The sequence below is a fragment of the Durotheca rogersii genome (genome assembly GCF_024521655.1).
Source record: "Durotheca rogersii strain YMJ 92031201 chromosome Unknown GGS23scaffold_12, whole genome shotgun sequence".
Taxonomy (NCBI): domain Eukaryota; kingdom Fungi; phylum Ascomycota; class Sordariomycetes; order Xylariales; family Xylariaceae; genus Durotheca; species Durotheca rogersii.
Window position 1 is genome coordinate 657,704 of NW_026251243.1, and position 27,902 is coordinate 685,605.

The 27,902-nt window shown below is 55.6% G+C and overlaps 9 protein-coding genes across 9 annotated transcripts; 5 read left to right on the plus strand and 4 right to left on the minus strand.

The window, feature by feature from the left end:
- Positions 1–65: 65 nt before the first annotated feature.
- On the minus strand, positions 66–2,794 carry GGS23DRAFT_571167 (alpha/beta-hydrolase). Its single transcript, XM_051516563.1, has 4 exons — positions 2,148–2,794; positions 1,942–2,076; positions 1,569–1,824; positions 66–1,469 (listed from the first exon to the last, which is right to left on the minus strand). Exons 1-4 carry the CDS (start codon positions 2,697–2,699, stop codon positions 703–705), a joined length of 1,710 nt encoding a protein of 569 aa, XP_051371371.1. The 5' UTR covers positions 2,700–2,794; the 3' UTR covers positions 66–702.
- A 1,343-nt stretch (positions 2,795–4,137) lies between these two features.
- On the minus strand, positions 4,138–6,312 carry GGS23DRAFT_605567 (prolyl-tRNA synthetase; the record flags this gene model as incomplete). Its single annotated transcript, XM_051519778.1, has 6 exons — positions 4,138–5,468; positions 5,518–5,647; positions 5,726–5,808; positions 5,873–5,963; positions 6,048–6,088; positions 6,144–6,312. 6 exons carry the CDS (start codon positions 6,310–6,312, stop codon positions 4,138–4,140), a joined length of 1,845 nt encoding a protein of 614 aa, XP_051371372.1.
- Positions 6,313–7,082: 770 nt separating this feature from the next.
- Positions 7,083–10,299, plus strand: GGS23DRAFT_605560 (CBF-domain-containing protein; the record flags this gene model as incomplete). Its single annotated transcript, XM_051519776.1, has 3 exons — positions 7,083–7,700; positions 7,759–8,900; positions 8,961–10,299. The coding sequence occupies 3 exons, from the start codon at positions 7,083–7,085 to the stop codon at positions 10,297–10,299; spliced, it is 3,099 nt and encodes a 1,032-aa protein (XP_051371373.1).
- Positions 10,300–10,512: 213 nt separating this feature from the next.
- GGS23DRAFT_86257 (uncharacterized protein) lies at positions 10,513–11,698 on the minus strand. The gene is made up of 3 exons (XM_051521352.1): positions 11,498–11,698; positions 11,274–11,397; positions 10,513–11,070 (listed from the first exon to the last, which is right to left on the minus strand). Exons 1-3 carry the CDS (start codon positions 11,498–11,500, stop codon positions 10,727–10,729), a joined length of 471 nt encoding a protein of 156 aa, XP_051371374.1. The 5' UTR covers positions 11,501–11,698; the 3' UTR covers positions 10,513–10,726.
- Positions 11,699–15,955: 4,257 nt separating this feature from the next.
- Positions 15,956–17,213, plus strand: GGS23DRAFT_571183 (Thioesterase/thiol ester dehydrase-isomerase). The gene is made up of 2 exons (XM_051516564.1): positions 15,956–16,191; positions 16,299–17,213. Exons 1-2 carry the CDS (start codon positions 16,038–16,040, stop codon positions 17,177–17,179), a joined length of 1,035 nt encoding a protein of 344 aa, XP_051371375.1. The 5' UTR covers positions 15,956–16,037; the 3' UTR covers positions 17,180–17,213.
- A 943-nt stretch (positions 17,214–18,156) lies between these two features.
- On the plus strand, positions 18,157–19,537 carry GGS23DRAFT_86337 (adenylylsulfate kinase). The gene is made up of 2 exons (XM_051521353.1): positions 18,157–18,293; positions 18,804–19,537. Exons 1-2 carry the CDS (start codon positions 18,286–18,288, stop codon positions 19,450–19,452), a joined length of 657 nt encoding a protein of 218 aa, XP_051371376.1. The 5' UTR covers positions 18,157–18,285; the 3' UTR covers positions 19,453–19,537.
- Positions 19,538–19,971: 434 nt separating this feature from the next.
- Positions 19,972–21,680, minus strand: GGS23DRAFT_86352 (ATPase, V1 complex, subunit C). Its single transcript, XM_051521354.1, has 5 exons — positions 21,260–21,680; positions 21,097–21,191; positions 20,927–21,018; positions 20,351–20,843; positions 19,972–20,222 (listed from the first exon to the last, which is right to left on the minus strand). The coding sequence occupies exons 1-5, from the start codon at positions 21,561–21,563 to the stop codon at positions 20,016–20,018; spliced, it is 1,191 nt and encodes a 396-aa protein (XP_051371377.1). The 5' UTR covers positions 21,564–21,680; the 3' UTR covers positions 19,972–20,015.
- Positions 21,681–23,576: 1,896 nt separating this feature from the next.
- GGS23DRAFT_86528 (uncharacterized protein) lies at positions 23,577–27,106 on the plus strand. Its single transcript, XM_051521356.1, has 2 exons — positions 23,577–23,873; positions 23,995–27,106. Exons 1-2 carry the CDS (start codon positions 23,858–23,860, stop codon positions 26,967–26,969), a joined length of 2,991 nt encoding a protein of 996 aa, XP_051371378.1. The 5' UTR covers positions 23,577–23,857; the 3' UTR covers positions 26,970–27,106.
- Positions 27,106–27,871, plus strand: GGS23DRAFT_86521 (uncharacterized protein). Its single transcript, XM_051521355.1, has one exon. The coding sequence runs from the start codon at positions 27,243–27,245 to the stop codon at positions 27,660–27,662; it is 420 nt and encodes a 139-aa protein (XP_051371379.1). The 5' UTR covers positions 27,106–27,242; the 3' UTR covers positions 27,663–27,871.
- The last annotated feature ends 31 nt before the right edge of the window (positions 27,872–27,902 follow it).

Consider the following 27,902-nt stretch of genomic DNA (forward strand, 5'->3'; position numbering starts at 1 on the left):
TCACTGCATCTACAGGGGTAACAGCGGGCAGATGCGGGGGGGCGCCTGGAAGCGGTCGCGAGGTCCTGTGACTTGGTGTCTTGGCTCAGGTACCTCTTGCAGTCAACAATACCCGCCTGGAACTTTCATATGCTCCAGCTCCACTCATATATTCCGCCCGCCTCAGGTGCTTCGTCAGGTAGGTACTTCGTCGGGTCGGGTACTTTCTGGGTACCTACCTATCCTACTACCTCTTATAGTAGCGGCACCGATAACCAGCACCATCACCTACGTTAGGTACCTAGCATCTCTCGACCGTCATCTTCTGTTCCTAGCGCAACCTCCAACCGTCGTATCAAGCCCAACACGAGCCACTCCATCAACGAGTCGAGCTTTTCCTCTTTACGGCAATGCTGATTTCACATTGGGTGCTGTTGCCTGCGCTTTCCCTTCGATCCTCTCCGATTTACACCGTATCGACGGTTTCGTATAGAATGACGGCTTCACTAACGGCTGGTTAAGGTGCAGGGCCTCCTTAGGCGGCGGTCGGATCGTCGTCTGCCTGCCGCTGAGAACGTCTATCTACGTCCACCACTGCCGTCAACCAGCTAACCCCACAAGATCGTGTGTCAAGTTGCGACAGCGTAGACACCGTACGGATGCCCGACGTGACAGAAGGGGCATTTTTGTTTCTCTGTGCTTTCGAACTAGCTCTCCTGCTCCTTATACATGTCTCCTCCTTGCCCAGTGCGTCAGGTACTCGCGGCCTGCGAGCCGGTACGTGTCCTCCTCGACATATGTCCCGCCCTGGGTCTCTGTCTGCAGCACCAGGTTGAGTCCGACCTCCTTCTCGTCGTATCGCGGCCATTTCGGCAGTCCTGGTCCGTTCGGATTCCCGGTGTGCGCGAAACGAATCCATTGGCTGCTTAGCTGGTCGCTCAGCCTCCGATACGCCGGCCAGGGTCCTACCGTCGTCGGATTCGCAAAGACAAAAGCAACTTCGCTGAAGTGCGCGACACCCTCCGACGCGGGAGCAAGTCCCCCGGTAGCATTGCTATCGGGTGCTGTGGACGTGGTGTTCTCACGCCACGGCCGCGTGTTGAACCTGTATGAATACGTCGGGTTGCCCCAGGATGTGTATTTACGCACATCGTATCTCCGCGGCGCGTGATAGAAGATGTCGCCCACGATAGCCGCAATGCGCTTGTACTGCCACCCCAGGTCTGCGAAGCGTTCCGCGCCCGTATCGGCTGGAATGCCCTGCGCTGGGTCGTCCGGATACAACTCCAGGATGTGGTCGACGGTTGTGGACGGGAAATCAAACCCTACACCGTGGAGCAGGTATTTCCGCAAGTCAGTATCGGTATTGATGACACCTACAGGCGCATTGTCGGTCCCTTCGTCCGTGGTGATGCCGTATATGTGCGGAACACGTGCGAAGCGCCCGGCTCGCAGGAGCTCTGAAGGATAATTCGGGAGGACATCGCCATCTTTTCTATGCGTCAGCATGGACGCGCTCGCCTCCAGATCATTGCCCCTCGATCTGCAGCTAGGGGGGTGTAAGGGGGGGGGATTGCTGGGTAACCCACCGACCGTAGGATAGAAGCCGGGGCCGGGAACGGCCGACGAGTTCAGGAAAGGGTACAGGGTCTCGTAGTCGACCGTCCGCAAGCATTCTAGTGTATCTGGCGCCAAGTTGCAGTTGACCTGGTTGACGATGTTGTTGTAGATCGGCTGGTACCAGTCCGACCCATTGCACCACGCAGTCGTCGCGCTGCCACTTTGCTGGATGGACCGGTGGAAAAGTCCGTCGGTTTTCCCTCCATAGCTTATCAAGAGCTGACCCTATACCGAAGGGACTGCACGTCAGCTCACCGTCTCGCAGACCCGGCCTCTCACCTACGAGCGTATAGTCTGCTCCCAGGGCCATCCTCTCACGAGAACGAGCTACTTTGAACGTACCACAGCGAATGACCCAGCCGACTGCCCCCAAATGGTCACCGACGAGGCGTCGCCACCGAAACTCTCGATGTTTTCTTGAACCCAGGCTAACGCTTTGCGCATATCTCGCACCGCCAGGTTGGTGTTTCCGGATCCCTTCACGCTCCGGTCAGCGAAACAGTTCTTTCCCGCACAGCTGAGCCTCGCGGGGCGTTGAACCCGCTCACCTGGATCTCAATGGAATACAAGTTCCCCCAGCCTCCTTTCCTGTAGTTTATACTGGCCCCGATGACGGGCAGGCCGATCTCTACCGATTTCTGCACCAGGTATGTGAGGTTATACGCTGGAAGCCCGCTGCTTCCGTACTGGTATCCACCGCCATGGATCCACAGCATGACGGGAAGCCGGGCAGTGTTATTTTCGAGGCCGGCCGGCCGCACAATGTTGATACTGAGACAGTTCTCGCTCATGCCATAGGCATCATTTCGCGGCCTGTAGTCCGGGCACGCATCACCATAGGTCTTAGCGTCTCGTGTACCGTACCACGTCTCATCCAAGGATTGCGGGATCCGAAAGCGGTTCCAACCGCCTGTGTCCTGGGCATAGGGCACGCCGAGGAACGCCTCCTGGTTAAAGCCGGGGAGGTATAGTCCTTCGTAGCTACCGTTCAGCACCGAAACGACGGGGTTCGCCCTCGGGAGTGCTGTTACGGCCACTACTTCGCGGTATAAGACCGCCGCCAGCAGGTTCTTAAGAATCTTCGAGGGAGCCATCAGCATGTCGCCCTATAAAGGCAGGTGGCTTGTCAGCAATCTCGACATATATTGGTGAGGAGAATGCGGGGATAGAAACCTCAAGGACCGCCATGCGCAATGCGAAGAGGTAAAGCTGGAGGCCAAAACCGCCAGCTGCACGATTCTTGGGATTGTCGAGGAGCTCGCGCAATTTCTCGCAGCCAAGTCAATCCTACACAACCCACTCGACGCTTTCGGCCATCGGCCATTCAAGTATCGCCCCCCTATATCGGCCAACCGAATCCTCGATCGATGTTAGCCAACATTACCACCAGATGATATATGCCTGCACCTATATAGCCCCCTCCTTCGCCCTTCTCTCTCTATCTTCCGAGATTCACCGCGGATTACCGAGGAAGGTCGTATCTGCGTGGATGCCAACATTCGTGCTATTGAAGCACGCCAGACTGAAAGCGGGAGAGCCACGGCCACCCCCTCCCCTCGTCTTCTCCTCTCCCCCTCTCTCTCCTCCCTCTGTTAGGCCACCCGTCGGTATGCTCGCCGAGCGCGTCCCCCGCCCAAACCCCCGACCGCGAGCGAGCGGGCTAATTTGGATGCGGAAGTAGATATATAGAGGTGGTGGCCGCGGGGGGCCGAGTCGGTAACGGGCGCTCGCTTAGACTGACAGGGACCCATGCATCTTCATAAGACATCGTGTCGCGTTGTGCCGGCCACCTCATACATTGCAGACACTCCATTCCGTTTCTTTGTCTACCGAGTAGTAACAATAACCTATCGACCAGTCCGAATATGCTAACGTATAGGCCTGCACAAACGTGGGTGTGCACCATGACGACTAGATACGAAGCTTGCACTATTAGGTATAGGTAATATACTTGACTTATTTAGCAGCCATCAACACTTTGGCCTAAGGTGCGATCCGTTGATTGATACCCTCCTGGGTTCTTAAGATCGACTTGCTGAAGACTGATTGCAAGGGATGCCGGTACATTTATGCAGACCATCTATCACACCAACGATAGATTGAGACAGATGCAGAGACAAAAGCGAGGCGATCTCGCGATACTTGAGACACCTCGTACTGTTACATATATTTATCTTGTTCAGGGGTGGCGGCTAGATACATATATGTCGTGATGGAGAAGGAGTCTGGACGCACAGTTCTAGTTTATCCAAACTTGGCTCGGTTGAGCCGTGGAGATATATATGTAGAAAGTTGGCTCTACGAGGTATTCTACGAGGCGCATTGCCCCATCTGCAATTATCTATAAAACACAGTCTCACGCACGTCAATAAAGGGACGCACGCGGTTCGGGGTATAATACAGGCGCGAGTTGCGGGACCTCGGATTCGGTTCTACACTAGATTCCTTTCCGCGCCCTTAGTATTCGGGCACAGCAGGACGCGAACATCCTACGAGAGAGTGTGGAGGGGTCGGGTGTCCATCTCCTCCTCCTCCTCCTTATAGGTGAGCGAGGAGCCTAGTGACGTGGGCGGGCACGTCAGTGACCGGGACGTCCTCCTTGCGGTCGAGCCTGCGGCACTGGACCTCGCAGACGCGCCCCTTGACCCAGTTCCTGCCGAGAACGACGACGACGGGGTAGCCGATGATGTCCGCGTCGTTGAGTCTCCAGGGAATCGTTTCATGGCGGTCATCGAGCAAGACGTCGATGAGAGGGTGCCGACCGCCCAGGCCCGCGGCCAGGGTCTGCGCGACAGTGGCTGCGTCCCCCTCGTTTTCCGGCGTCGCGATCACGACCGCCTCGAACGGCGCGATCGCCCGCGGCCAATTGAGCCCCCTCTCATCTGCCAGGTAGTCCGCCGCCGCCCCGACGATGCGCGACAGCCCGATCCCGTAGCATCCCATCTCCAGCGGCATCATCGTCGAACCGCGGTGGCTGCCCTTCTCCTTGACAAGGTCACTCGGCAGCCGTGTCAGTGCCTCGAGCTGCGCCGAGTACCGCGTCCCCAGGTGGAACGTGTGCCCGAGCTCGATTGCCTTCTGGATCCTAAGCTTCCCGAAATCGCAGCGCGGGCAGTAGTCGTCGTCGCGGATGCGGATAAGATTGAGAGGCCTGCCTTGGGCCGTCGAGGTTATGCACTCGACAGTGAGGGAGTCGGTGTCGAGATCGCTGCTTTCCGGTAGTAGCGATTTTCGATTCGAACCGTCCATGACGATATCGGCGAAACGGGAGCCGAATCTGTGGTCCACAAGGTTGACCAGTTTTACTGGCATTCTCGAGCCGGAGGTCTTGGTTTTGTAGCCGTCAGAATGCCAGAATGACACCGAGTCGTTGAGGCTAGAGTCGAGTTCGGGAAGAACTGACTTGATGGCGTACATATTAACGTCATCACATGAGAACGACGCGGGACACCAGACATTCACCAAGATCGACCTGTCCTTGGAGATGCCGCGCCAAACATAGGCGGATGAGAGGTCTAGCGATGGGTTCACAGAAGAAGCGGACAGGGGGGGCAGTGGGCGCGTAGTAGCGAGCTCCTCGTTGGCAACATAGTCGCAGCTGCTACAACTCACTACGGCATCGTCCCCGATCGCAGTGGGGAGGTGATACTCGTGGCTCAGATCCCCCCCGATATCACCGGAACTCGCCTCGGCAACTAAGACGGGCAGCTTTAACTCTCGGAAGAGTCGAGAATACGCGGCTCCCACCTCTGCATACGTCCTGAGGGCGGTTTTGACGGAATAGTCAAAGGTGTAAAGATCCTTCATGACGAACTCCCTAGACCGCAGCAGCCCGTAGCGCGGGCGGATCTCGTCGCGGTACTTGCGACCTGGCAAAGTAAGCTTAAAATCCGAGGTAGGGGTTTCAAGGTTGCTTGCCGATCTGGTAGAGCTTCAAGGGGAGATCCTTATAGGATTGAACGGTCTTCGCTACAAGCGCAGTAATCTCTTCCTCGTGGGTGGGTGCAAGTAAGTAGGGGTAATTTTTCCTGTCGGTAAACCGAAATAACTAGGTAGATGTCATAATACATCAGCGATATATCTGCAGATGGAGGCATTTCTCGAGGATCGGGTAGGGCATAAGTACCTCCGGACCATAGCCTTCGAGTCGACCCGTTGTTTCCCATAGTGCTTGGGATGAGATCGACGATAGGGAAATCTTGCTCGCACCTTGCAACCGACAGAGACGGTAAGTAATAAGGAACGTGTCGGACTCGGGCCAAGCAAGTCTCACCGATCATCGCCATATGTTTGTCTATCAACCGTTCTAGCTTTTTCTCTACCCTCAGGCCTAGAGGCAGCATATGGAATATCCCCGATTGGGACTTTGACACGGCCAGTTAGATTCTACTAAGCGACGCGGAGCAAAGAGACGCAGAGCAAAGCGACCAGCGGTTCTGGACACCCACCTGACGAAGGTAGCCGGCGCGAATTAACAGACTATGAAAATCTGGATTGAAAATTAGGACGGACGCCCGAGTATCACAGGAACAGAAAGCACATGCCCTCATCTTTAGGGCAAGCCATCCCCACCACAGGTGTCCAGAACCGGGACCGGCGAGTGAATGGAGAGGTTGTTGGCCCGTCAAACTCCGGGGCCAGCGTGCTCTCGGCTCTCAGAAGCTGGAATATGGGGGGATGTCGTCTCCCTCGGATACGTGACAGGCGCATCATCTCGGTCCTCGCATCGCTAGCAGTACCAGGCCAAGTAAAGAGATTCCTAGTCGAGGCGAGATGCAACTAAGTTACCTAGGTATCGCGAGTGCCGCACGATCCTTCGGATATAAGATGCGTGAAAGATTTGGTTATAAAAGAGGCACTCTAGCGAAGCACGTCCGTCACCTGGCCTATTTATGAGAAAATTACGAGTCTCGATATGAAAAACTTCGAGACATTGGGAGCTTTCGAAGCCCACATACAGGAAAGTTGTACCTACCTAAGTAAAAAAAAAAACATACTTGGGTATCTAGGTACCTTAGGTACCTAGAGTGGTACTTTGGTACTTCCATGACCCTTCTCAAGAGTACAGGTAGGTAGGTACCTAGGTACCGAAGTATTTTTTTTCGCGCTGACATAATACGCTGGGTTAGGTGAGACATCTTCACAGCCAACAACGCCGAAATTATTACTATGGGGCAATTCTCAAAGCCTTGCATTAGGATGTTGGTAGAGAATCCGCTCCTATTGGTCAATGTCGGCCTAGTCGTGACAAGTCAGCCTCGCCCCTCCAAGGTTTTTTTTTTTTTTCCCCTTCCTAGCAACAGTCTAAATTTCCCAGACTCGCTCGTATTGGAACGCATACAGCTTTCACCTCAGGCTTGATGGTGCGCGCGCCGGGCATGATTATTTCCTAAATCACGCCCACCCGAACCTCCGACCCGGGTCTCCCATCATTATTGCTACGCCAACTAACCGACCACCCCGGACTCACGCCCTCCGTTCCAATGGCCACTTTTGACGAAGCAAGCCTAGCGAAATTGACCGCCAAGATCGACAGCAGGCTTGCTGTACCTACAAAGCCCCCAGGCAAGAAGGACCCAGGCAAGAAGGACCCAGGCAAGAAGGACCACGGCAAGAAGGACCACGGCAAGAGGAAACGCGATCCGACAGTCGATTCGTCTCAGGCCCGGCCGAATAAGAGAACGAATACCTCGAATCCCGATAAGGCTAAAAACACCCACAAGAATGCTCCAAAAGCAAAGAGCCACAAGCCGAACGCCGCTCCCGCGAAAGCCACATCCAATGCCTTCCTGGATGAGATCAGAGCCCTAGGTGGAGATGAGGACGACTTGAAGCTGGTGGGGGATGTAGACTCTGACGATGAAGAGCTCCGCAATGACAAGGGAAAGAAAGATACCGACAAGAGTTTACAGGCCGAGCTAGCCAAATTTGCTGCCGGCCTTGGCTTCGAGAACGTGAACCCGGAGTCGGAGACTGAAGAGTCTGATGATAACATGGACGCCCCCGACGACGTGGACGATGGTGGCGGCGAGGATCGACAGTCAGCCACGCCGGAACCGAACCCGGACAAAATGCCCCTGAGAGACCCGAAAAGGAAGACGGTCAGTAAGCGTCTCTCGAGATTCGAATTCTGCCCGGGCTCGACTAATTTTCCTAAAGGCCTTCGAGCCCCGCCCTGACTGGCATGCTGCCGGTTTAAGAACGCTCCCAACGCCGGCTTCTGACGACGTAACGCCGTATGCAGCCGCGATAGCCGGGTTGAAGGCATACGCCAAGTCCGTCTTGGAGGAAGATAGCACTGCGTATAACAAGACTTTATCCGCATCCTCGTCGCACAAATTCATGTCTACCATCATGTCCTCCGGTACCATGTCAGATAAAGTCTCTGCCCTAACCTTAGCCATCCAGGAATCACCAGTTCATAACATCAAGGCCCTAGAGACTTTGATGGGGTTAGCAGCAAAAAGGAGTCGCGGACAGGCTATTTCCGCCCTTTCCGCCCTAGTCGACCTTCTCGGGCCCGGGATGATCCTGCCGTCAGACAGGCGGTTACGCCCCTTCCCTTCGCAGTTGGGCCTCATTGGGACTCTACAGAAGCAGGGCCTGAGAACTTGGTCGGTCGGCCGGGAACTTCCAGGCAGAATCACCAAAGAGCACTTGATCTCGTGGATTTTTGAGGACTGGCTGAAAGAGGCGTATTTCAAGGTAATCCAGAATCTGGAGGTATGGTGCGACGACGAAGTCGATTACGCCCGCACCAAAGCTATCGACCTGGTGTACGCCTTGCTACGAGATAAGCCCGAGCAAGAATCCAATCTCCTCCGCCTTCTTGTGAACAAGCTTGGCGACCGCGAGCGCAAGATCGCCTCGAGGGCCTCGTACCTACTTCTCCAGCTCTTGAATACCCATCCTGGGATGAAGCAGGTGGTCATACGCAACATCGAGCAGGACGTCATATTTCGGCCCGGACAGCAAATCCGCGCCAAATACTACGCCATAAACACTCTAAATCAAACCATACTGAGCGCCAAAGAACCGCAGACGGCGGACTCTCTTCTCAATATCTACTTCGGTCTTTTCGTCTCTTTGCTCAAGAACGGAGAGCTCAGCCAGCAGGATATGGACCCCGAACCTTCTAAGGGAGACAGGCACAGACGCGGCTTGAAGAGCAAGGCGTCGAAGAAGCCTATCGACAAGGATACCGCCAATTCGCCCGAGCGTGAGTCTGCGGAAAAGCTCGTGTCAGCAATCCTCACCGGTGTAAATCGGGCTGTGCCGTTCTCTCAAACAGAGCAGTCGACGTAAGTATCATAAGTCCCAATATCCACCAACTTCGTAGACCTACTACTAACGGCTGCCAGACTCGAGTCTCATCTTGATACATTGTTCCGCATCACGCATTCGTCCAATTTCAATACCAGCATCCAGGCTCTCATGCTCATCCAGCAACTTGCAGTCAACCGACATCTCGCCACGGACAGGTTCTACCGCACCCTTTACGAATCTCTACTCGACCCGCGCGTTCTCACCTCATCTAAGCAAGCCTTGTATATCAATCTCCTGTACAAGAGCCTGAAGTCTGACGTAGATGTTCGTCGCGTAAAGGCATTCGTCAAGAGAATGCTCCAGGTCCTGAATTTGCACCAACCGTCGTTCGTCTGCGGTATTCTTTATCTCATAATCGACCTCACCGCAACGTTCCCGGACCTGAAAACGCTGACGAACGAGCCGGAGGAACAAGACGAGGACGAGGTCGCGCCGGCTCCAGCTTCGGATGCGCCGGCGGAGGATAAGACTGACGGACTCGGACCCCAGTTTACGAAGAGTGCGAACGCGTACGATGGGCGGAAGAGGGACCCAGAGTACAGCAACGCGCATCGCAGCTGTCTGTGGGAGCTGCTGCCATTCCTCAAACATTTTCACCCCTCGGTGGGCATCTACGCGTCAAATCTACTAAACGGGCAGAAAGCCGCCCAGAAACCGGAGCTAGCCAGCCACACGCTTATCGCGTTCCTAGACAAGTTCGTCTACCGCAACGCCAAGGCCGGCGACGCAGCGAAGGGCGTATCGATCATGCAGCCGGCCGCGGCCGGCGGCCAGGGCGACATCCTCCTGTCGAGCCGGGCATCGACGAAGACGGCGGGACCGTCGCTGAACTCGGCGGAGTTCTGGAACAAGAAGAGTGGGGATGTGGCCGCCGAGGACGTCTTCTTCCACGAGTACTTCACGCGGGTGGGCAAGTCGGAGCAGGCGGAGCGCAAGAAGAAGCTCGAGGCGGGCAAGAAGGCGGCCGCGGACGGCGCAGAAGGAGAGGGGGAGGGGTTGGGGGAGGTGGGAGAGGACGAGATCTGGGACGCGCTCGTGTTGTCGCGCCCGGAGGTGGGAGGGGAGTCGGACAGCGACGACGCCGACTTCGACGACCTCATGGGGCTCGACGACTCGGAGGAGGACGAGCGCGCGGCGATGGCGGAGGACGGGGAAGAATCGGAAGACGACGGGGGCGTCGAGTTCTGGGACGACTCCCAGGAGGAGGAGGACGACGACGACGACGGAGAGCCGGCGGACGAGGGGGCGGGGGAGCAGGAGAAAAAGAAACCCTTATCAGAGCGCAGCGCCCGCAGGAAGGCTCTCAAGAACCTGCCGACCTTCGCGTCCGTCGACGACTACGCGGAGTTGCTGGCGCAGGAGGAGGAGGACTAGGAGGACCCCTAGAGCGGTGGTCGCGTGCCGCCATTGGCGTAAATTACATAGCGTGGCGAATATCCGTCGTAAAAGGGGTAGGTAACATTTATGGCAAATAGTCACGGAGGGGCGCTTTTTTTTCTCATAATTCCTCCGTTTGCTCGTTCTGCCTTTCGCAGTAGCAAGGGATGGGGAGATGGCAGGTAGCTTGCAGCAATGATAAATAAAAAGATACCCGATGCGCTTCTTTACTAAATGGGCCTCGCGTTAGGTTATGGAGGGGAAGAACCCAGTGTAAGCTGAGCAATATCTGTTTTTTTTTCTCTTCGTGTTGTAGGTACTTTCTCATCTCCCCCTCTCCCTCTCCCTTCCCTCACTACCTAATATCTAACCTAACCACGCCTTTCCTCCCCCTCGCAACCGGTCCCCGTTCCGGCGCAGCAGGCTAGGTATCGAACCACTCGAGGGGGTCGTCACGGGTGAAGACGGCGCGGTAGCGGCGGTCGGCGGGGGCGTCGCCGTCGCCGTCGGCGGGGACGAGGCGCTCCTCGGTGTGGATGGCGTGGAGGGTGGCGACGCCGGGGCGGTCGTGGCCGTCGCCGCCGACGAAGGCGCGGAAGTGCAGGTAGGCGGGCGGGTCGCCGGCGGCGGGGATGCGCACCTTGCCGAACAGGTGCACGCCGTACGCCGACGCGCCCACCCGCACTTGCTCCAGGTCCACGGCCCCGAAGCCCGTCAGCGCCGCGTCCGGCAGCGACTGCACCGCCGCGAAGTACTCGGGCTCGTGCTCTGGCGGAGGTTAGCGGGAGCGGAGTGGTTGGAGATGGCCTTGCCGATTGTGGCTTCATTCTTTTTTCGTTCTTTGTATTTCTCGTTTCTGCGACGTGCGGGCGCATTCTCGGCCTTTGCGCCCCCGCGCTGACGCCGGAGTCGGCGGGGAACGGCGGGGTGGGGTGGCGAGAGAGAGGGAGGGGAGGGGGGGGGATGCTTACTGAGATAGGTGTGCTTCATGTGCAGCAGCGTCTTCTTGAGGTCGGCTTCGATCTCGTTGAACACTTTGATGGATTCCTCCCGGGGAGCGTGGGGCTCGCCCAGCTCGACGGTCTCGGCGGTGGCCTGCGCGAGCGCGGGGGTGGTGTCAGCGGGGGATGATGACGATGCCTTACTATCCTCGGCAATTCCGAGCGCGGGATGGAGGTTTGGCGTCGCTACTAACCATGATGGTGGCGGTCTCTCGTCTACCACTGTACGTATGCCCAGATTGGAGGCGGGTAGTGTCTGGCGAGGAAGATTGGCGGGTTGCGAATCGTAGACGGGGAAGTCGAAGATAGTATTCGAATGGTGGTGAGCTTAGAAACGGTGCTGCGGTTAGTTGCAGAGATGCGCTTCTGTCCGAAGGCCAAGTACTGATCTGGCTGTGCTGGGGGCGGGCAGGTTCAAATAATGCCTACTCGACCTAGAGGTCGCGCGAGAGTGGTGTGAGGTGAGGGTATCCCAGAATCGACTCGGGAATGGGGAAAGGAAGGATGGCAGGAAAAGACGCTGGATTCGTCGCTGGCGCAGGTTTTCCCCAAGTAGCCGGTTAGACGTGATGGTCATGACGGCGCCATGAGATCATGCGTTCCCGATCTGGCGAGCGCCGGCGTCCGCGTCGTGTGTCAGGCGCTGGAGGCAGTAGGCCGATCCTACGGTCCGCCGTAGTGACCATTGCCGGTTACATACACAGAATTGCCTGCCTGTCAGGATAGGCATGGGAGACCTGACTTACCTACTTATACCTAGCCAGGTAAGAGACGGGATAGAGACAGCGGGAAGGCATATACAATACCGGCCTTATAGTCTTGAGATACATAGAGGCAGGCCGAATACCTACATTTAGATAGCTACCTCTACTAATTCTAACACCACTGCCACCAATACAAACCACCCACCACTTGCCTACCAACGGAAGTGATGCCTGTAGACGATCAGTGAGATGCCATCCGGCTCTTTGCCTACATACCTAGACACATCTCCCTTAGTTCACCAGGTCGGTAGCGGCTTCATATACCATCTATCACATGACCACGGGCCACCCCTCCGCGGGCCACCCCTTAATATACTAAAAAACGCTAAAACAGGCCATTTTGGATTATACCGCTTCCCATTAGTTTTGAAGTTATTTAGGAAATACTATAAATATGATTCGTATGGAGCTTTATTATTAATCTAGCGTTTTTTCGGATTAAATCAGATACGTATTACCGGAGGTATTATTAGCTAAAAACAGCAGTAAATAGAATTATATAGCTATTGTAGTGGTGCGGTGGATCTAGGCTACGTAGCCTTTTCGATGTCTATTGAACAGGAGCAGCGTGGGCACGCTGTGATGGAGGCACGAAAAGGGCTACCCAACTGCCAACAACTGGCCCAGTGCCGATCAACCAAGATCACAGCTGTAAACAGCTGTAATCGGTTGATCGGCCAGCTGAAAACGGCAGCTGGGAAAGGGAACTAGAAAAGGGCAACGAGGATCGCGAGAAAAGGCATGGTAAGAAACGAGTGAATGGCTGTAGGTCGTGATGTCTACAGGTCTAAGTCTAACTGATGAAAATATGAGTGTGCGACCCATATAAATACACATCGAAAAGGCTACGTGGCCTAGATCCACTGCACCACTACATTAGTTATACTTCTTAACGAGTACCGCGCCGATTAATAAGCTAAACTTCTTATGTTATTTATACGCGGCGAGAATCGATACCTTTACCGAGAAAAACGTTTATACCGGCTTTAGGGTAATTAAGAACTAGTTAATAAGCCGTAATAAGGTATTAGTATACCTCAAGCTTTAATAGGAAAAAGATATAGCTAAAACGAGCTAACGAAAGAACCTTAAAAAGGAGAGCTTAGAGGTATAGGTCTCGACGTTAAACGCGATTAATAAGGCTAGGAAATTCGCCGTTAATCGATCTTTATATATTATAGTAGTACGGTAAGACATGCCCTCTTAATGTATTACGTGATACGCTACGATAGGCCTTATACCTATATAGAGTAACTATAGTACCCGTAAGTACGGGAGATGCTATGCTTATTATCTAGTTCATTACCTAACTAGATTACTATCTTTACCATTTTTACCTTAATTAAAGATTCGTTTTTATTATTAGATTCGTCGTTCTCCGATTAGTATATTTATCTTAATTATAGGCGCTTAAGTTACTTCGTCGTACCGCTATAGCCGAATAAGTAACTTTTGTGTTTTTACTACTTTTTCCCCTTACCTCTTATACCTTCGGGCTAGCGACTACTATATCCCTACGACTAAGGGGCATAGCTAAGATACGATAACTACATTAAATTCCTTGCCTTTTAATTAGTATAGCGACATTAGTTTCATCCATCTTGGACCATCGTACGTACTATAGTCTTCGATAGAGTGTACTTTCGAGTAAACCTATCCGGGTCTCCAGCATCGCGTACGCTCTACTCCTCCTCAATATTCGCGTAACGCTTAAAAACGTTACTAACGATTATTACGATTTTTATACGAAGCTAGCTTTTAAAGATTATATCGCGTAAAACGTAGACGCCTACATTTACGCTTTGCGGTATTATAGTAGTACGGTAAGACATGCCCTCTTAATGCATTACGTAATACGCTACGATAGGCCTTATGCCTATATAAAGTAACTATAGCTCCCGTAAGTACGGGCTATACCATACTTATTATTTAGTTTATTACCTAGCTAGATTACTATCTTTATTATTTTTACCTTAATTAAAGATTCGTTTTTATTATTAGATTCGTCGTTTTCCGATTAGTATATTTATTTTAATTATAGGCGCTTAAGTTACTTCGTCGTATCGCTATAGCCGAATAAGTAACTTTTACGTTTTACCTCTTTTCTTTCCTTACCTCTTATGCCTTCGGGCTAGCGATTATTATATCTCTATAACTAAGGGGCATAGCTAAGATACGATAACTACATTAAATTCCTTATCTCTCGATTAGTATAGCGGTACTAGTTTCATTTATTTTGGACCATCGTACGTACTGTAGTCTTCGATAGAATGTACTTTCGAGTAAACCTATCCGGGTCTCTAGCATCGCGTACGCTCTGCTCCTCCTTAATATGTAGGCTTATATAGGCTAGTTCAACTACTCCGTGACAGATTACTAAATCTCTTCGTTAATGGCTTAATTAGAGCTAAAAAGCTAGCCGAGAAGGAGGGCTATTCCTAACCTAAATAAGCACTTCTAATCCCTTTGCGAAATATTAGCGAACGATTAGGATAGCTAATAGCTACTTAATATTACGTTAGAAGCCGTAATCGAGTAATAATAGTAATAAGAAAAGGTAGTAGTAACGGTAGCTTAGGAAGAGGCTGTAAGCCTACTAAGCGAGGATAAGTAAGATATTTAATTACTATAACGCGTCCGATTACCGCGCGTAATTAGGGCTCCGGCGCGCTTTAGGGATTAATTAAGTAACGGGTATTAATCTGGTTTAGTTTTTATAATTTTTCGAATTTATTTAGGTAAGCTATTTAATTTATAAAAGGGCCTGTTTTAGCGTTTTTTGGTGTATTGAGGGGTGGCCCGCGGGGGGGTGGCCCGTGGTCATGTGATAGATGGTATGTCTCTTGCGCTGGCCTACGAACAAGTTGGTAACCACGTAAAGCCGAACAGGCGATTCGAACTAGGCAACTCCCTACAGAGTCACAAGTGCGGATGGAGTAGCCGCCTCCTATTATTAGAAATCGATCAGCTCTTGTTGGCCTTGTGCGTAGATGTCTTAGGCAGCGCTCCTATCGGACTCTGGATGTAGGGAGAATCGGAGTTAGTCTTGTTGAATCGAGCGCCGCCACGTCCCAAACCAACCGTGGAGCTCGCCGAGGCCTGAGATTGCCAACTGATGTGATAAAAGGGGTACACCTCATGGTGCTCGACATCCCTACCTCTACCTACTGAACACCCGTCGACCGGGCTAGATGTGCCGAGGCATTTCCTCCCCGAGCTTAGCAGAAGGGATCCCTACCTAATCAGCCCCAACACGGACGGGCAGAGGGAAGAAGTTGGGACCTTTTATGGGTAAAGACAGAGACTATGCGAGCCGGATAAGGCCGCGTATAAGACTAAGGTAGACCGCTTAGTCTAGTAATGCCTACCTACCTACCTATTTGTTGAACTCGGCCACCTTGTAAGCAGGCAGAGATATAGGTACTACGTAGCAGGCATGCATCTTCACCCGTTCACGACGAAATACATAGGCAGTGCTACGTATGCGTCGTCGGCAAGACGCCTCGGTGAGGGTGCCATTATCCGGGCGCCAACTACCTATACCCATACTCTATAGCTGCATAGGCTGGTAATCATGGTAATCACGTAGGTATATTGCATAGTATGCGTGTGCCACCGGTGCATAGCAGGGGGCACTACCCGTCTAGACGTTGTCTTGCGCTTATCGCGATGCTATCGATAGGAAGGAAAAGGGGCGTCGATGGGCAGAGCATGTGCAACGAACCCACACCCGCCCACCGGAGCTAAGAGCACCCCGGCGTTTTGGTCGCCCTCAACAACTTGTCTCTACACCACCCACCCTCCCGTGCCTCGGCCTCTGACTGTAAGACGACGACGAATCGTCGCGAATATGTCGACGAGGGAGTCGTCTTAGCATTACCCAGATCTAGCGCAACCGGTTACGGAAGTGTCCCCCCCCCTCCCCCACCGCCCGGCCTCGCATTCGCTGTCGTGCATCCGCAACACAAACATGGTCCCTCGAATGCCAATGCCGTCCCAGGTCCTGCGCGCTGGGGCGCGCTGGCGCCAGCTCCCGTCCTATCCGGGTATAAATATGCGGCTGCCTCTGCGCCCGGGCCGCCCGCTGTCTGCTTGTCTGGCCAGCAGCACATCCTCTTCTCCAGGTGCGTCACGCTATCCCCCAAGCATACACGGTCCCCGAAACCGGATATCGCCCTCACAACCCTCTCTTGCTGGGCTAACGGAGAGAGAGGGGGGAGAGAGACAGTAGCGGCTCGAGATCCGTCGACGACGTACTCACCACCAAAACCGTTACCGCAACCGCACCAACACCAGAAACCCTCGCTCAAGCGCCGCGCTGCCACCGTCTTAGTCATCGGCATTGTCTGCACCTCGATCGGGTTCGCGATGAGCATAGCACCGGCGATTCCGACGATTAAGGGGGTGCTGAACCCGCCAACGGACGAGGAGACGCTCGCCATGTTCGTGCCGGAGCACGACCAGGAGCGCGAGGTGGAGGAGTTCATCGACAACCACCCGCTGACGCGAGAGCTGCGGAGCCGGGCAGAATTCTCGGAGTCGCGGCCACACCTCAAGATCCCGCAGCCGTTCCGCGGCTACAACCTGACGGGCGGCACGCTGATGGGGCCCGGGCGCGTGGTGGTGCCGCCGGTGACGTTCGCGGAGCGCGGCGGGCGCTCGCTGGTGTCGATCTCGTACATCGGCGACGAGCTCTGCGGCCACCCAGGCATCGTGCACGGCGGCTTCCTCGCCACGATGCTAGACGAGGGCCTCGCGCGCTGCTGCTTCGCCGCGCTGCCCCACAAGGTCGGCCTCACGGCCAACCTCTCGATCAACTACCGTGCCCCGGCGCAGGCAGGCTCGTACGTAGTGCTCCGCGCGAAGACGACCAAGGTCGAGGGCCGCAAGGCCTGGGTCGAGGGCCGCATCGAGACGCTGGTCGGCGAGGGCGAACAGCCGGTAGTCCTCGCTGAGGCGACGGCCCTGTTCGTCTCACCGAAGCAGGCCGCGGTGAGTAGTGACTACCCCCCCCTCCCCGCATTCTATGTATCACCCACCTGGTCCAGCCGTCCTACCCATCCTCCCGAACCCACCTACGCCGTAGCTTACCAACGGGTCGGAACTTGCTGACTGGTCTCGCAGATGATGTTGAACGTGTACCCCACATCGTGATTGCGAGACGGTAGCGCACAGATGAGCATATAGACTTGATTTCATTAGACAACCAACATAGGATTCAGGGCAGACTTTACGCCCGGCGAGGAGTTACAGCTTGGGTCGGGCATGGGTTTGCGTGTTTCTGGTTCTACGGGATTCGGGTGACTGCTGGGTTGTAGCTCTGCGAGAGTTCGACGTGAGGCGCTCTGGTGTTAGCAACGGCGGTTTAGTTGGGCTCAGATGCCAGGACCAGTGTATCGTGTCCAACCCCAAGCGCCCCTAACGCGGTGCGCTAGGATACCGACGATTTCGCCGAACTGGCTCCCCAGACACCCTTCGAAAAGCACGGGGGTGCGTACCGGGCATGTACCTATCGAGTGGTCTTCGGGGTGGATACACATAGGTGTCGATCGACTCTAGCACGCAAGTCCAAGACGGAGAATTGATGAAAGCTGTTTTACTCCGGAGGTACGCAGCGCGCACCTAAGTGTTGCCTAGCAATACTGAGGTGGGTATGTGCCTAGGTTAGCTAGCCCTAGTCGTTATAGGGGCCATCCCCGGGGCCATCCTTAGTTCGGGGCCATCCTTAGGGGCCCTGGGGGCGGTATTTCCACTGCTATACAGGCCGCGATAGACGGGCTGGCTAAGGCGAAGGTGGGGACGTCGAATTTCCAAGATGGGCGGCGGGCGAATCGGAGGACGGTGGAAGCACGTCATCCGAGTGCCGAGATGGTGAACGGCAGCTTGGAAAGACATCATGCCGCTGGCCGACCTGGCTATCTGGCTGTAGGCGTCTGGCTGTGGCCGCTCGGGATAGCATAAGAATTGCAGTTTAAGGCGTAGTTGGCGCCTCTGTCGGTGATGGAATTCGACACGCGCGAGCTTCGACATTTCTAGGTTGGGGCGCATTTATACCTTGGGCGCCTCTGCCTCTCTCCCTCTCTCCTCTCCCATCTCCCTCCACCATTTCCATCTTCGCCTCCTCGAACACCCAGAAGAAACCAGCATCTTTGATCTACCGTTGTTGACCCCGCCGGAGAGCGATTAACATATAAATTAAAACATCAAAAACCGGCACAATGGCAACGTAAGTGGTTCCTGATTCCGACGTTGTACCGCTCTTTTTTTTTCCTTATTCCCTCTCCCCCTCCACTTACACAGTCTCTCCCCCCCCCCCCTCCCTCGCATCCGGCGCGAATCACGATTCCCGCTCTGCCCCTCCCCCGCCAACCCATCCATCCATTCATTCCCTCGCCATCCTCCTTCTCCCTCCCAGCCCACCAGCCGGTGCCCTGGCCGACCAACCCGGTTCGCTCTGCAGACGGTACCTGCGTCGGCCACGGCACCGGAGAACAGATGCCGATACACGGACGGGTAGAGATACTCTGTCGAGGGTAGGCAGAGGGGCAACCCGCGCGCCACTCGACAAGTAGAGACGGGACCAGAAGACAAAAAAAAGGCAAGATCAAAAATGAAAATAAGGGTTCGGATAAAACAAAGCCTAGAGAGACAGGCCCTCCCCCCACCGCAGCTTACAAGCCGGGAGCAAAAACGCACACCACCCAGCCTAGACTAACTAACCTCTCCGCCGCCGCAGCAACATAACCTGGCACCCGTCGCTGTCGCGCAGCGAGCGCGCCGCCTACCGGGGGCAGCGGGGGCTGACGCTGTGGTTCACGGGGCTGTCGGCGTCGGGGAAGTCGACGGTGGCGGTGGCGCTGGAGCAGCACCTGCTGCACCTGGGGGTGGCGGCGTACCGGCTGGACGGGGACAACGTGCGGTTCGGGCTGAACAAGGACCTGGGGTTCTCGGACGGGGACCGGGCGGAGAACATCCGGCGGGTGGCCGAGGTGGCGCGGCTGTTCGCGGACGCGGCGGTGGTGGCCATCGCGTCCTTCATCTCGCCGTTCCGCGCGGACCGCGAGCTCGCCCGCGCGCTGCACGCGAGCCACGAGCACGACGCCGACGGCCCGCTCCCCTTCGTCGAGGTCTTCGTCGACGTGCCCCTCGCCGTCGCCGAGGCCCGCGACCCCAAGGGCCTCTACCGCCGCGCCCGCGCCGGCGAGGTCAAGCACTTCACCGGCATCGACTCCCCCTACGAGCCCCCCGAGAACCCCGACATCGTCCTCCGCACCGACCAGGCCTCCGTCGAGGACTGCGTCGCCCAGGTCGTCCGCTGGCTCGAGGACCGCGGCCTCATCCCCGCCGGCAAGACCCCCGTCGCCGACGTCCCGCCCGCCCCCTAAGCCGGCCCCCCCCGGCGGGGGCCGGTTGGCTAGCTAGCTAGCTAGCCGCGGGGCAATGTCGCCCCGTAGGGTTGGGCGTTAGTAGCGATGGTGCGGAAGAAGGGGGAAAGGAGGGTAGGAAAAAGAAGGGGAAAAAAAGATGAGAGCGGGTGGTGGTTTAGTTTTTCTGTATGCTAAACTGGAATATCTCATCGCCTAAGCACCACGTCGGCGGCAGCGTTGGCAAAGGACGGACGGGGAGGTGGGACATTTCGATAGCATGCATGAGTTGTTATGGACAGGTTATATCTGACTGTCTCGCCTCCCGCGATGATGATGATGAGGAATATACACAGAAAGGCCTCACCAACCTCACCAACTCTTTCCCCCCCATACACGCGTGCGCCACTCCCCCTTTGCTAACGGCAATCGATCACCCGATGCCCCGCTCCTTGCTTTCCCCCCTCCTCGGTAGGAGTAGATGCTGGCTAGCCTGACATGACATGGCAAATGACTTCGTATATATATATATAATCCACCCGACGCCTAGACAGCTGGCGTCCGCCGCTGCGATCACGCCCCGTCTATAGCTCGAACTCGTAATACACGTACGCCGTGTACTCGTGGCCCTCGGCGGCGTGGCCGAGTCCGGCCGCCGCCATCTCGGACGTCAGGGCTGCGTCGTCCTTGGTGATCCGTCCCCGCTTGTCCCGGCCGAAGGCGTTCCCGCCTAGGTATGAGTACGACGCGTCGAGCGCCGTCCTGACCTTCTTAGCTAGCTTTGCGTTGGTCTGCTCGCGTGGGGGAGAAGAAAAAAAAAAGGTCCCCGAGTCAGCACAGATACGACATATCCTCCCCTCAGGAGATCAAGGGGGGGAAAAGGGGGGAGGGGCAGAGGTTATGCGGCGGGTGAACATACTAGTACGATAGCCGATACGAACTCCAATGGCAAGCCGTACCGCAGCACCGATTCGACGAAGACGCGGAGGGCTAGGACGTGGGCCCATATCATGACGCTCTCGCTCCACCCCGTGCGAGTGAGCCGCAGCGCCTCGCCCCAGAGCTTCTTCTCGTCCCGCTCGACGCGGTCTAGCTCCTTCCGCTCCTCTTCCTTGCCGCCCTCGACGTACTTGTACGGGCGGGGCGTCCACTTCTGGTCCCGGCACTTCTGCTGGAACTCGGCGCTGTGCTTCTTGAACGTGGTGACGGCAAACAGGACGAATTCGTCGTCTTGCGCGACCTGCGTGGACGAGCGAGGGACCACCATAGGCGACAGCGTCTCGTAGCTTCTCAAGAATTCCTTCTTCAGGTTCGTGGGGACGGCCACGAGGTGGGTTTCGAGGTATTCAGAGTCCTTTACTAGCAAGGAGGGGTTGACGATCGGCGTAAGCGATTTGGTCGCGAGGTTGCCCCTGAGGCCATCAAGTAACGTCAGTACATGTGCTGGAGGCGGGAGGGGGGTTGATCGAAGCTGGGTGTTCTCGAGGCGCATTACGTTTGTTTCCTTTGCAGGGCGGCGAGATTCGTCTTGACTTGATTGTACTGATTGAACTTGCCCTTGACATCGTTGTCGATCGTCGCCAATTCCTGCCGGGGCGCGTCCCCCAGTTAGCATAGCTGCCGACGAGCTCGATGGGAGCGATCCCAAGCCGAGCGGAGTAGTACCTTCTGCAAGATATCCACGAGCTCGCCAACGGGCCGGTCGGCCCGGTAGCGGACTTTGTTCCACCTGAAGGTGCGGAGGTACTGGTCGGTTGGCTCTGGGGAACTCCCCGTTAATATGCTAGCACGTCAGGAGCCGGGGGTCGGAGAGAGAGGAGGCACGGACTGTCGTTGACCATCTTCTGCTGGGAGGCCATGTCGTCGTTGCCTCCGTAAAGGGCACGTAACGATTCCCCGACCTTGTTCACCACTCCGTCGCAGGCGTTGCCGAGCTTCGCCAGATCATCGGCTTGCTGTACCAAGGCGTCTAGGGACCCTATCTTAAGATCGGGGACAGCGAATGGCAAGATGGTCCCGTTCTCGGGGTTAATCGTCGCTTTGAGGGATTCGAGAGCCTCTCGCCGGTCGCCCGTGTCGAAGGTGCTGAGAGGCAGCGACAAGAGGATGTACTTCGTCGGGGTCGGAGCCATAGCGGCAGAGCAGGCGGGATCGGTTGGGTGGGTATGTTCTATTCGGGCTTCCGTGGAATGCGTCCTAAGCCGAGGGGCGGCTGGCTGGCTGGCTGGGGTCGGGTCGAGAAGAGAGCTCGTCTGGGACGGAGCTCGAGACGCAGGAGAGGATTTCTCAAGGATGGACGGTTTGGGGTCGAGTTGGCCAGCAAGCCCTGGGGTATACGCAGAGAAGACCGGGCGATGGCGAACACATCTATGGAACTACTACGTACATATATGTCCCGTACGTGGTGGGTAAATATTTGTGATACGGGCTCGTATGGAGATGGGAGGTACGTAGGTGATGCTGTATTTCATCGGTGGGAGGATACCAGAGGCACCTAAGGTAGGTAGGTGGTAGGTAGAGGTAGGTATAGTATAGGTGAAAGCAATGCCGGCTGGCTTCCATGTTGTTGCTCCGGGTTTAGCAGAGGTACCTGTCAGGTAAGTAAGGTATTAGCACCCTGGGTTAGATACCTAGGTACCTGTTGGAGCTGCCCGCAAGTCCACACCGACGCATGTACCTCTGGTAAGAAGTCGAGGATGATGTACCTAGCGGTCTCATAGGTAGGTTAGCAGTACCTAACGGACCTCCAGTTAGAGTGAGGGATGCCAGCAGGGGGGGTAGGGGGGTTCTATAACTTTGTAGCCATGAGTTTGCTGCCAGGCTCGCAGAAACCTCCATTTATAAATATATGCGTATACCAGCTACATGGCAATAAGCAGGTAGGTATATTATGCAGATACAGAAGGCACCTAATTGCAAGGTGGGCGGGTTTCGGTGCCTGACGTAGGCGCGCGCGCCCACACACACACACAAGTCCCGCACACAAGCCCACCGCCACGTCTGCCAACCGAACCCTGTCATTCTCACGAACCGCAGGCACCTCCTCCATAACTGCCTAGCTGCATATACACCCCTACCTGCATAGGTATATTCACTTTTTTTTTTTTTTTTCACACACAACAGGTAGGTACCTATATACCTACACACAGTGACACACCTACCTACCTCCTTACCTGCATACCTGCATACATGCATCCCTGCTCCTCGCCCCATCCCACGCCGGCCGTCCCCTTTCCAAGCCTGTCGTCGAATCAATCCGCCAAACAATCCCATCTTTCGCGACGACTCTTCTCCGCTTTAACCTACCTCTCTGCCAGGCGAACCCCATTTCTTACGAATGCAGATTACCACGATTTGAAACCCCCATAGCACATCCCGAGAGCCTTACAGCCGTCGACGTGCAAATCCACTAACCGCCGGGACACGAGAATCCGTATATTCTCACCAAAAACATCGCCAGTCCCGGAGGCATCGACAGATAGACAGACAGACAGCCGCGCATACACATGCACGCCTTCACACACCTACCTACACATACACATATCTTAGGTACCTACACATAACCTACACACCTACCTACCTGCCTCCCTACCCACCTGCGCCCACACGGCACGCCCACGCATGCACACGCCGACCACCCACACCTACACACACATATACGCGCACATAAGCCCGCCCTACCTCGCCCGCCTCCTCTCTGTCCGTCTTTTCATCTCGAGATCGATAGACAGATAGCTCCCGCCGCCGTCGCCCTTCCCTTCCTGCTCCTCGCCTCCTCTCGCTCTCGCTCTCTGGCCGTCTAGCTGGTCTGCCCGCCCGCTCGTGCCTTGTCTCACATCCGTCCGTGTTGTGTGTACTTATCGCCGTGTCGTCCGTCTTCGTCCCTCGCTCCCCTCGCCCTGTCGTCGTTACACCAGCATCAGCAAGCAGCCAGTCCTATGAAGCCCGACCACCTGTCACTATCCTGCTCGAGATCCGACCGCCTCCATTTGCTCCGCCCGCTACCGCAGTGGGAAGACTGCCATTCGAACCCCGTCTACGATAGACGGGTCGCCGCCCTTTCTATATCGCTCCGGTCTTAGGTAAACCTCCCTGCCTCGTTACCTCACTACCACCTACCTCCGCCTTCTTGTTGCCCTTGCCAACCTCCTCAACTGTAGAATCGCCCGTCTATTCACACCCTCTCGGCGCATTGCCTTCATTTCCCCGACTCGATCCGACTCTCGACGACGTCGCACCGACTTCTCGCCATGACGCGCTGGTGATCTCTGCACCCAGTCGTATGCCGCCGATGAGCATGGAATCCCCCCAACTCGCCTACATCCAACAACTAGAGATAAGCCGAGTCTTCGCCGTGTCCTAGTCGACGAACCCGATCCAGGCTGCGCTACTCGTCTCTTGTCATGGTTGCCATTGTCTAAATCAAATGGCTACCACGTCCAGTAAGTTTCCCTCGTTTTTATAAGAATAAAAATCCCCTTCTCTTTCCTCTGTCATCTACCCCCCCCCCATTGTATAGTAAAGGTGTTTTTCTTTCCTCGGCTGACTGACCGAATATCGCAGGCCAACAACCCGCCAACTTGGCAAAAAATTCAACCTCCATCTCCGCCAGGGCCACGAGCTCTAACGGACAACCGCTTTCTGAATCTCCCACGCCCGGTCTGACTGTGCCGTCCCCATCTCTGGCTGCTTCTACGACCAATGGGGGCACCAATGGGCTCCTACCTACTACCACCGTCTCGAATGACGGCTCAGTGCACACTGACTTAAGGCTATATCCTCGAGACGGGCGCCTGAGGAACCCGGTCCCGAGCAAGCTGAAGGATGTCAATGAACAGATGAAAGGGAACTTCAGCGTCATGCATATGGACGTCGCAAGTCACCGTGCCAGTGAGGGTCGCGATGCCGCCGCGAAGCGGACCAGCGAAAGCACCGCTCTACAGGCCAAGCTGGCGCAGACGGACAGCTACGTCTCCCATCAACGCAGGGCAAATTACCCGCGGCCGCCAGGCCTAAAACAATTCACCTCTCCGGGGAAATCTACTTCGGCCGAACCCGCAGCCGTTGATGCCGACCTGAATCGGCCGCTCAGCATCGCGGAGACCAAGACGGAACAGGCTCGACTGCTCACCTTACTCAGGACTCTCCCTCCCAACACCGTCGTCGACCAGTTATGTAAGGCGCTCGCATTCTTCGGCGGTATACCCGCTGCCCCACCCCCCGCTGACGGCAAATTCCCCGAGAGCGCCGAAGCCAACGGTTCGGGTTCCTTATTTGTCGGATGGATCGCTGAGATATTTCCCAATCTCGGCGAGTCCCGAAGACAAGTTGCGCCTCTACCCCAGCCTACCCAGCCCGTCAACCAGCGACGGCCGAGGGGAAGACCCAAGGGGAGCAAAGCTAGCAAATCACGAAGCGACAAGGGAATCAAAAAAGGCAGCAAAGGAACTGCTTATCGGGCCCAAGAGCCCCAGGATGATAGCGGCTGGATTGATGTTGAGGCGGACGACAGTATTCACGAAATAAATGGAGATAGCATAGTTGAGCTTGGCGGGCCACCGGGGAATGGCCCGGGCACACCCCCCCGCGCTCCCGAAGGGGAGCCGTTCAACAATACGCCCGCACCCGGTTCGGCCGGTGGTTTCAAGTCTATCAACGATGCCGCGACGGTCCCTGGGTCGAGCGCGAAACGGCGTGGTCGACCGAAAGGGTCTAAGAATCGGCCTAAAGACGGCTCTAATCTGCCGCAGCCGGGCCAGGCGATAGAATCTACCGTCACCCACTCGAGTACGCCTAATCCGACCGATAATTCGTCGGTGCCGCCACCGAAAGTAACTCCCGTGCCAGTGCCGGTCCCCATGCTCGGTGAACAGTCCAAAAAGAAGGCCAACGCCGGGCGGCCAAAAGGTTCGAAAAACAAACCGAAGGTTGCCAATGACTCGGCAAGCCGAAATATATCCACATCGCAGCAGCAGCCGCCGGGTCCGTCGAATCACACTGACCAGCACTCCGCCCAGTTAGGGGGGGGGGCGACCTCGTTGTATTCGGGTGACAGCAATCTGCCTACTATCAGCGATGGCATCTCTTCTCAGAAGGACAAACGAACGCTGCCCCCTCCGCCTCCCGAGTCTTTCGCCACTCTAGCAACCACTACGTCTAGCAACCTAACTCCGACTCCTCAAGTCAAGGAGTCATCAATAACAGGAAAAAAGCGGAAGCGCCAGTCTGCCCCCGCTAGTATTGCAAATCCTCAAGTGGATGGGACTTCTGGGACCGCAGCGGGAGGCTCACTCTCCCAGCAGACACAGCCTAGCGTCTCCCAGGCGGTTCCAACCTCGATGTCTCAAGTACACTCCTCGGCCGGCCAGCCCGCCCAACAGTTTGCACTTGGAAGCAACGTTCCCCCCGCGGCAAAACGCCCCCGCAAGGTTCAAGAGTCGGGCACATTGCAAGCAATAAAGCGGCCGACACCGAATAGCATGGTGTCGAAGAACCCCCTTGAATCCACTGCGGCTTCGCTGGATCAACCCCGGCAATCCGGTCAAGCCTCAGCCACATCGCGAAACCCTCCGGTAACCGAGGGGCTTGATGCATTTTACGATAGTTTATCTACACCACATAACCGCAACGGCCCGACACAACATTCTAGCCGCGCCCAGAAGCAACAACACCAGTCGACTACTATGCCGATCGGGAGCAACATACCTTCTCACCATGCTGAGGGCCTGGAGGCTCACTTTGAACGATTTACCAGTCTCCAACCCCAGCAAGACAATGTGAGACAACAGACTGCCAATCGCCAGCAGATACAGCAACACGCCGCTCAAGGCGCGTCGCCTCTGCCGTCGCAGGCTTCAAAGACGCCGCAATTGCCCTCTTCTCTAGGCTCACACCAGCAGACTAGGACGTCGCAAAGTTACTATCCCCCAACACAAGGCCTCGGCTCCTCGTACAACACACAGGCCACCACGTATTCCACGAGTCAGCGCCAGCCTCAGCACATGGCTACCGGGTCTCCCAACGCCGGCCTCGTGCAACACATGTCCAATTCCCCTCAGTTTGGCGCCCAGTCCAACTCGCCTCTCATGCAAGGGGACACTTCGAGCTACCGAGGGTCGCCATCGCTGGTTCATAGCAATACTGGGTATCCGCCGCGACGGACGCCTTCGGCCTCGCCACTCGATAATAATTACCGCACAACCAGCACCGCGAGTCACAACGTCTCGAACCATTCCCCTCACTTTGGCGCGCGGCAGCCTCCTACGACGACCCACAGCACGCCGCATACCACGATGGCGAGTTTCGCGCCCTACGATTCCACCTTTCTAGATATGCAAAGCCTAGAGCCAGGTGGTACCCACGGTGGGCTAGGCCTCGGCGCCGGCTCGTACGGGCTCGGTGGCAGCGGCATGCCTTCACAGCAGCGAACGACGAGCTCCGGCGCTGCCTCTCTCTATTCCTCGGCGGCAGGTATGACTAGTACCTATCTCTCTTCTTCCAATGTCGGCCGCGCCGCTCAAAACAGGTGGCAGTCGTGATTCGGTCCCGGGACGGGGACACGTAGGAAATAAAGGGCCGCTATAATCTGATTGACGTATGATACATGACGGAACGTGGCGTTTTATTTTTATTTTATTTTTTTGAGGAATGGACGAAAAAAAAATCTAAGATGGCGTTCTTGCAAGCGGATTGAGATATGAAAGGAAGCGAAAGCTTAAGGGAGGCCCGTTTGTTTATGCTTGGGCTTTATATGTTTCACGACAGATATACTCATACGGGATAGGAAAGGGACAGGAGCCGACTCGTTTCTCATGAATGAATGGAGGGCACATCAAATCGGGACAGTAGGTGTTCATTTCAGGCTCGATGGGCGGGACAACGTCGAAAGGTATCAAAACGTCATCATTTCTCTCTCTCATTTCTTGCCGTTTTCACTTTCTCGAATCGCGTTCGGTGTTAGGGAGCTAGGAAAGAGAGGGATGGGAAGCGAGGAAGCGAGACGGGGAATCGCGTGGACCAAGAAGAGCGGGAGTTTCGATTTTTTTTTTTCGCGGGACGCGTCTCACGGGTTTTTTTGGTTGGCTGGTATTGTTGCTGCTCCTCTCTTTCTCTCTCTCTCTCTCCGTGTGTGTTTTCAATATACCATTTGCGTCGCCGGTTCCTATTTTCTTTCCTTCTTTTTTTTTAAGAAAAAAAGAAAGGAGAAAAGCGAAAAGAGAACGAAAAGGTGATTTACCTGGGTGACGTTGACGGCGACAGCGGTGATGAACAGCGACGGCGATTGGACGTCTTGGGGAATACTCACCACTTCGGAAGGCAAGAGGGGAGAAGTTGAGATGGGTCGGGATCGGAAGGGGGGCGAGACGGGAACGGGGAACGGAGTCCACTCGGCCGGGCTTATAACGGGCAGGCTAGGTAAGTGCAAAAAAGGGGGCGCGAGGGGGGGGTGGGGGGGGGAGAAGAGGCTGAAG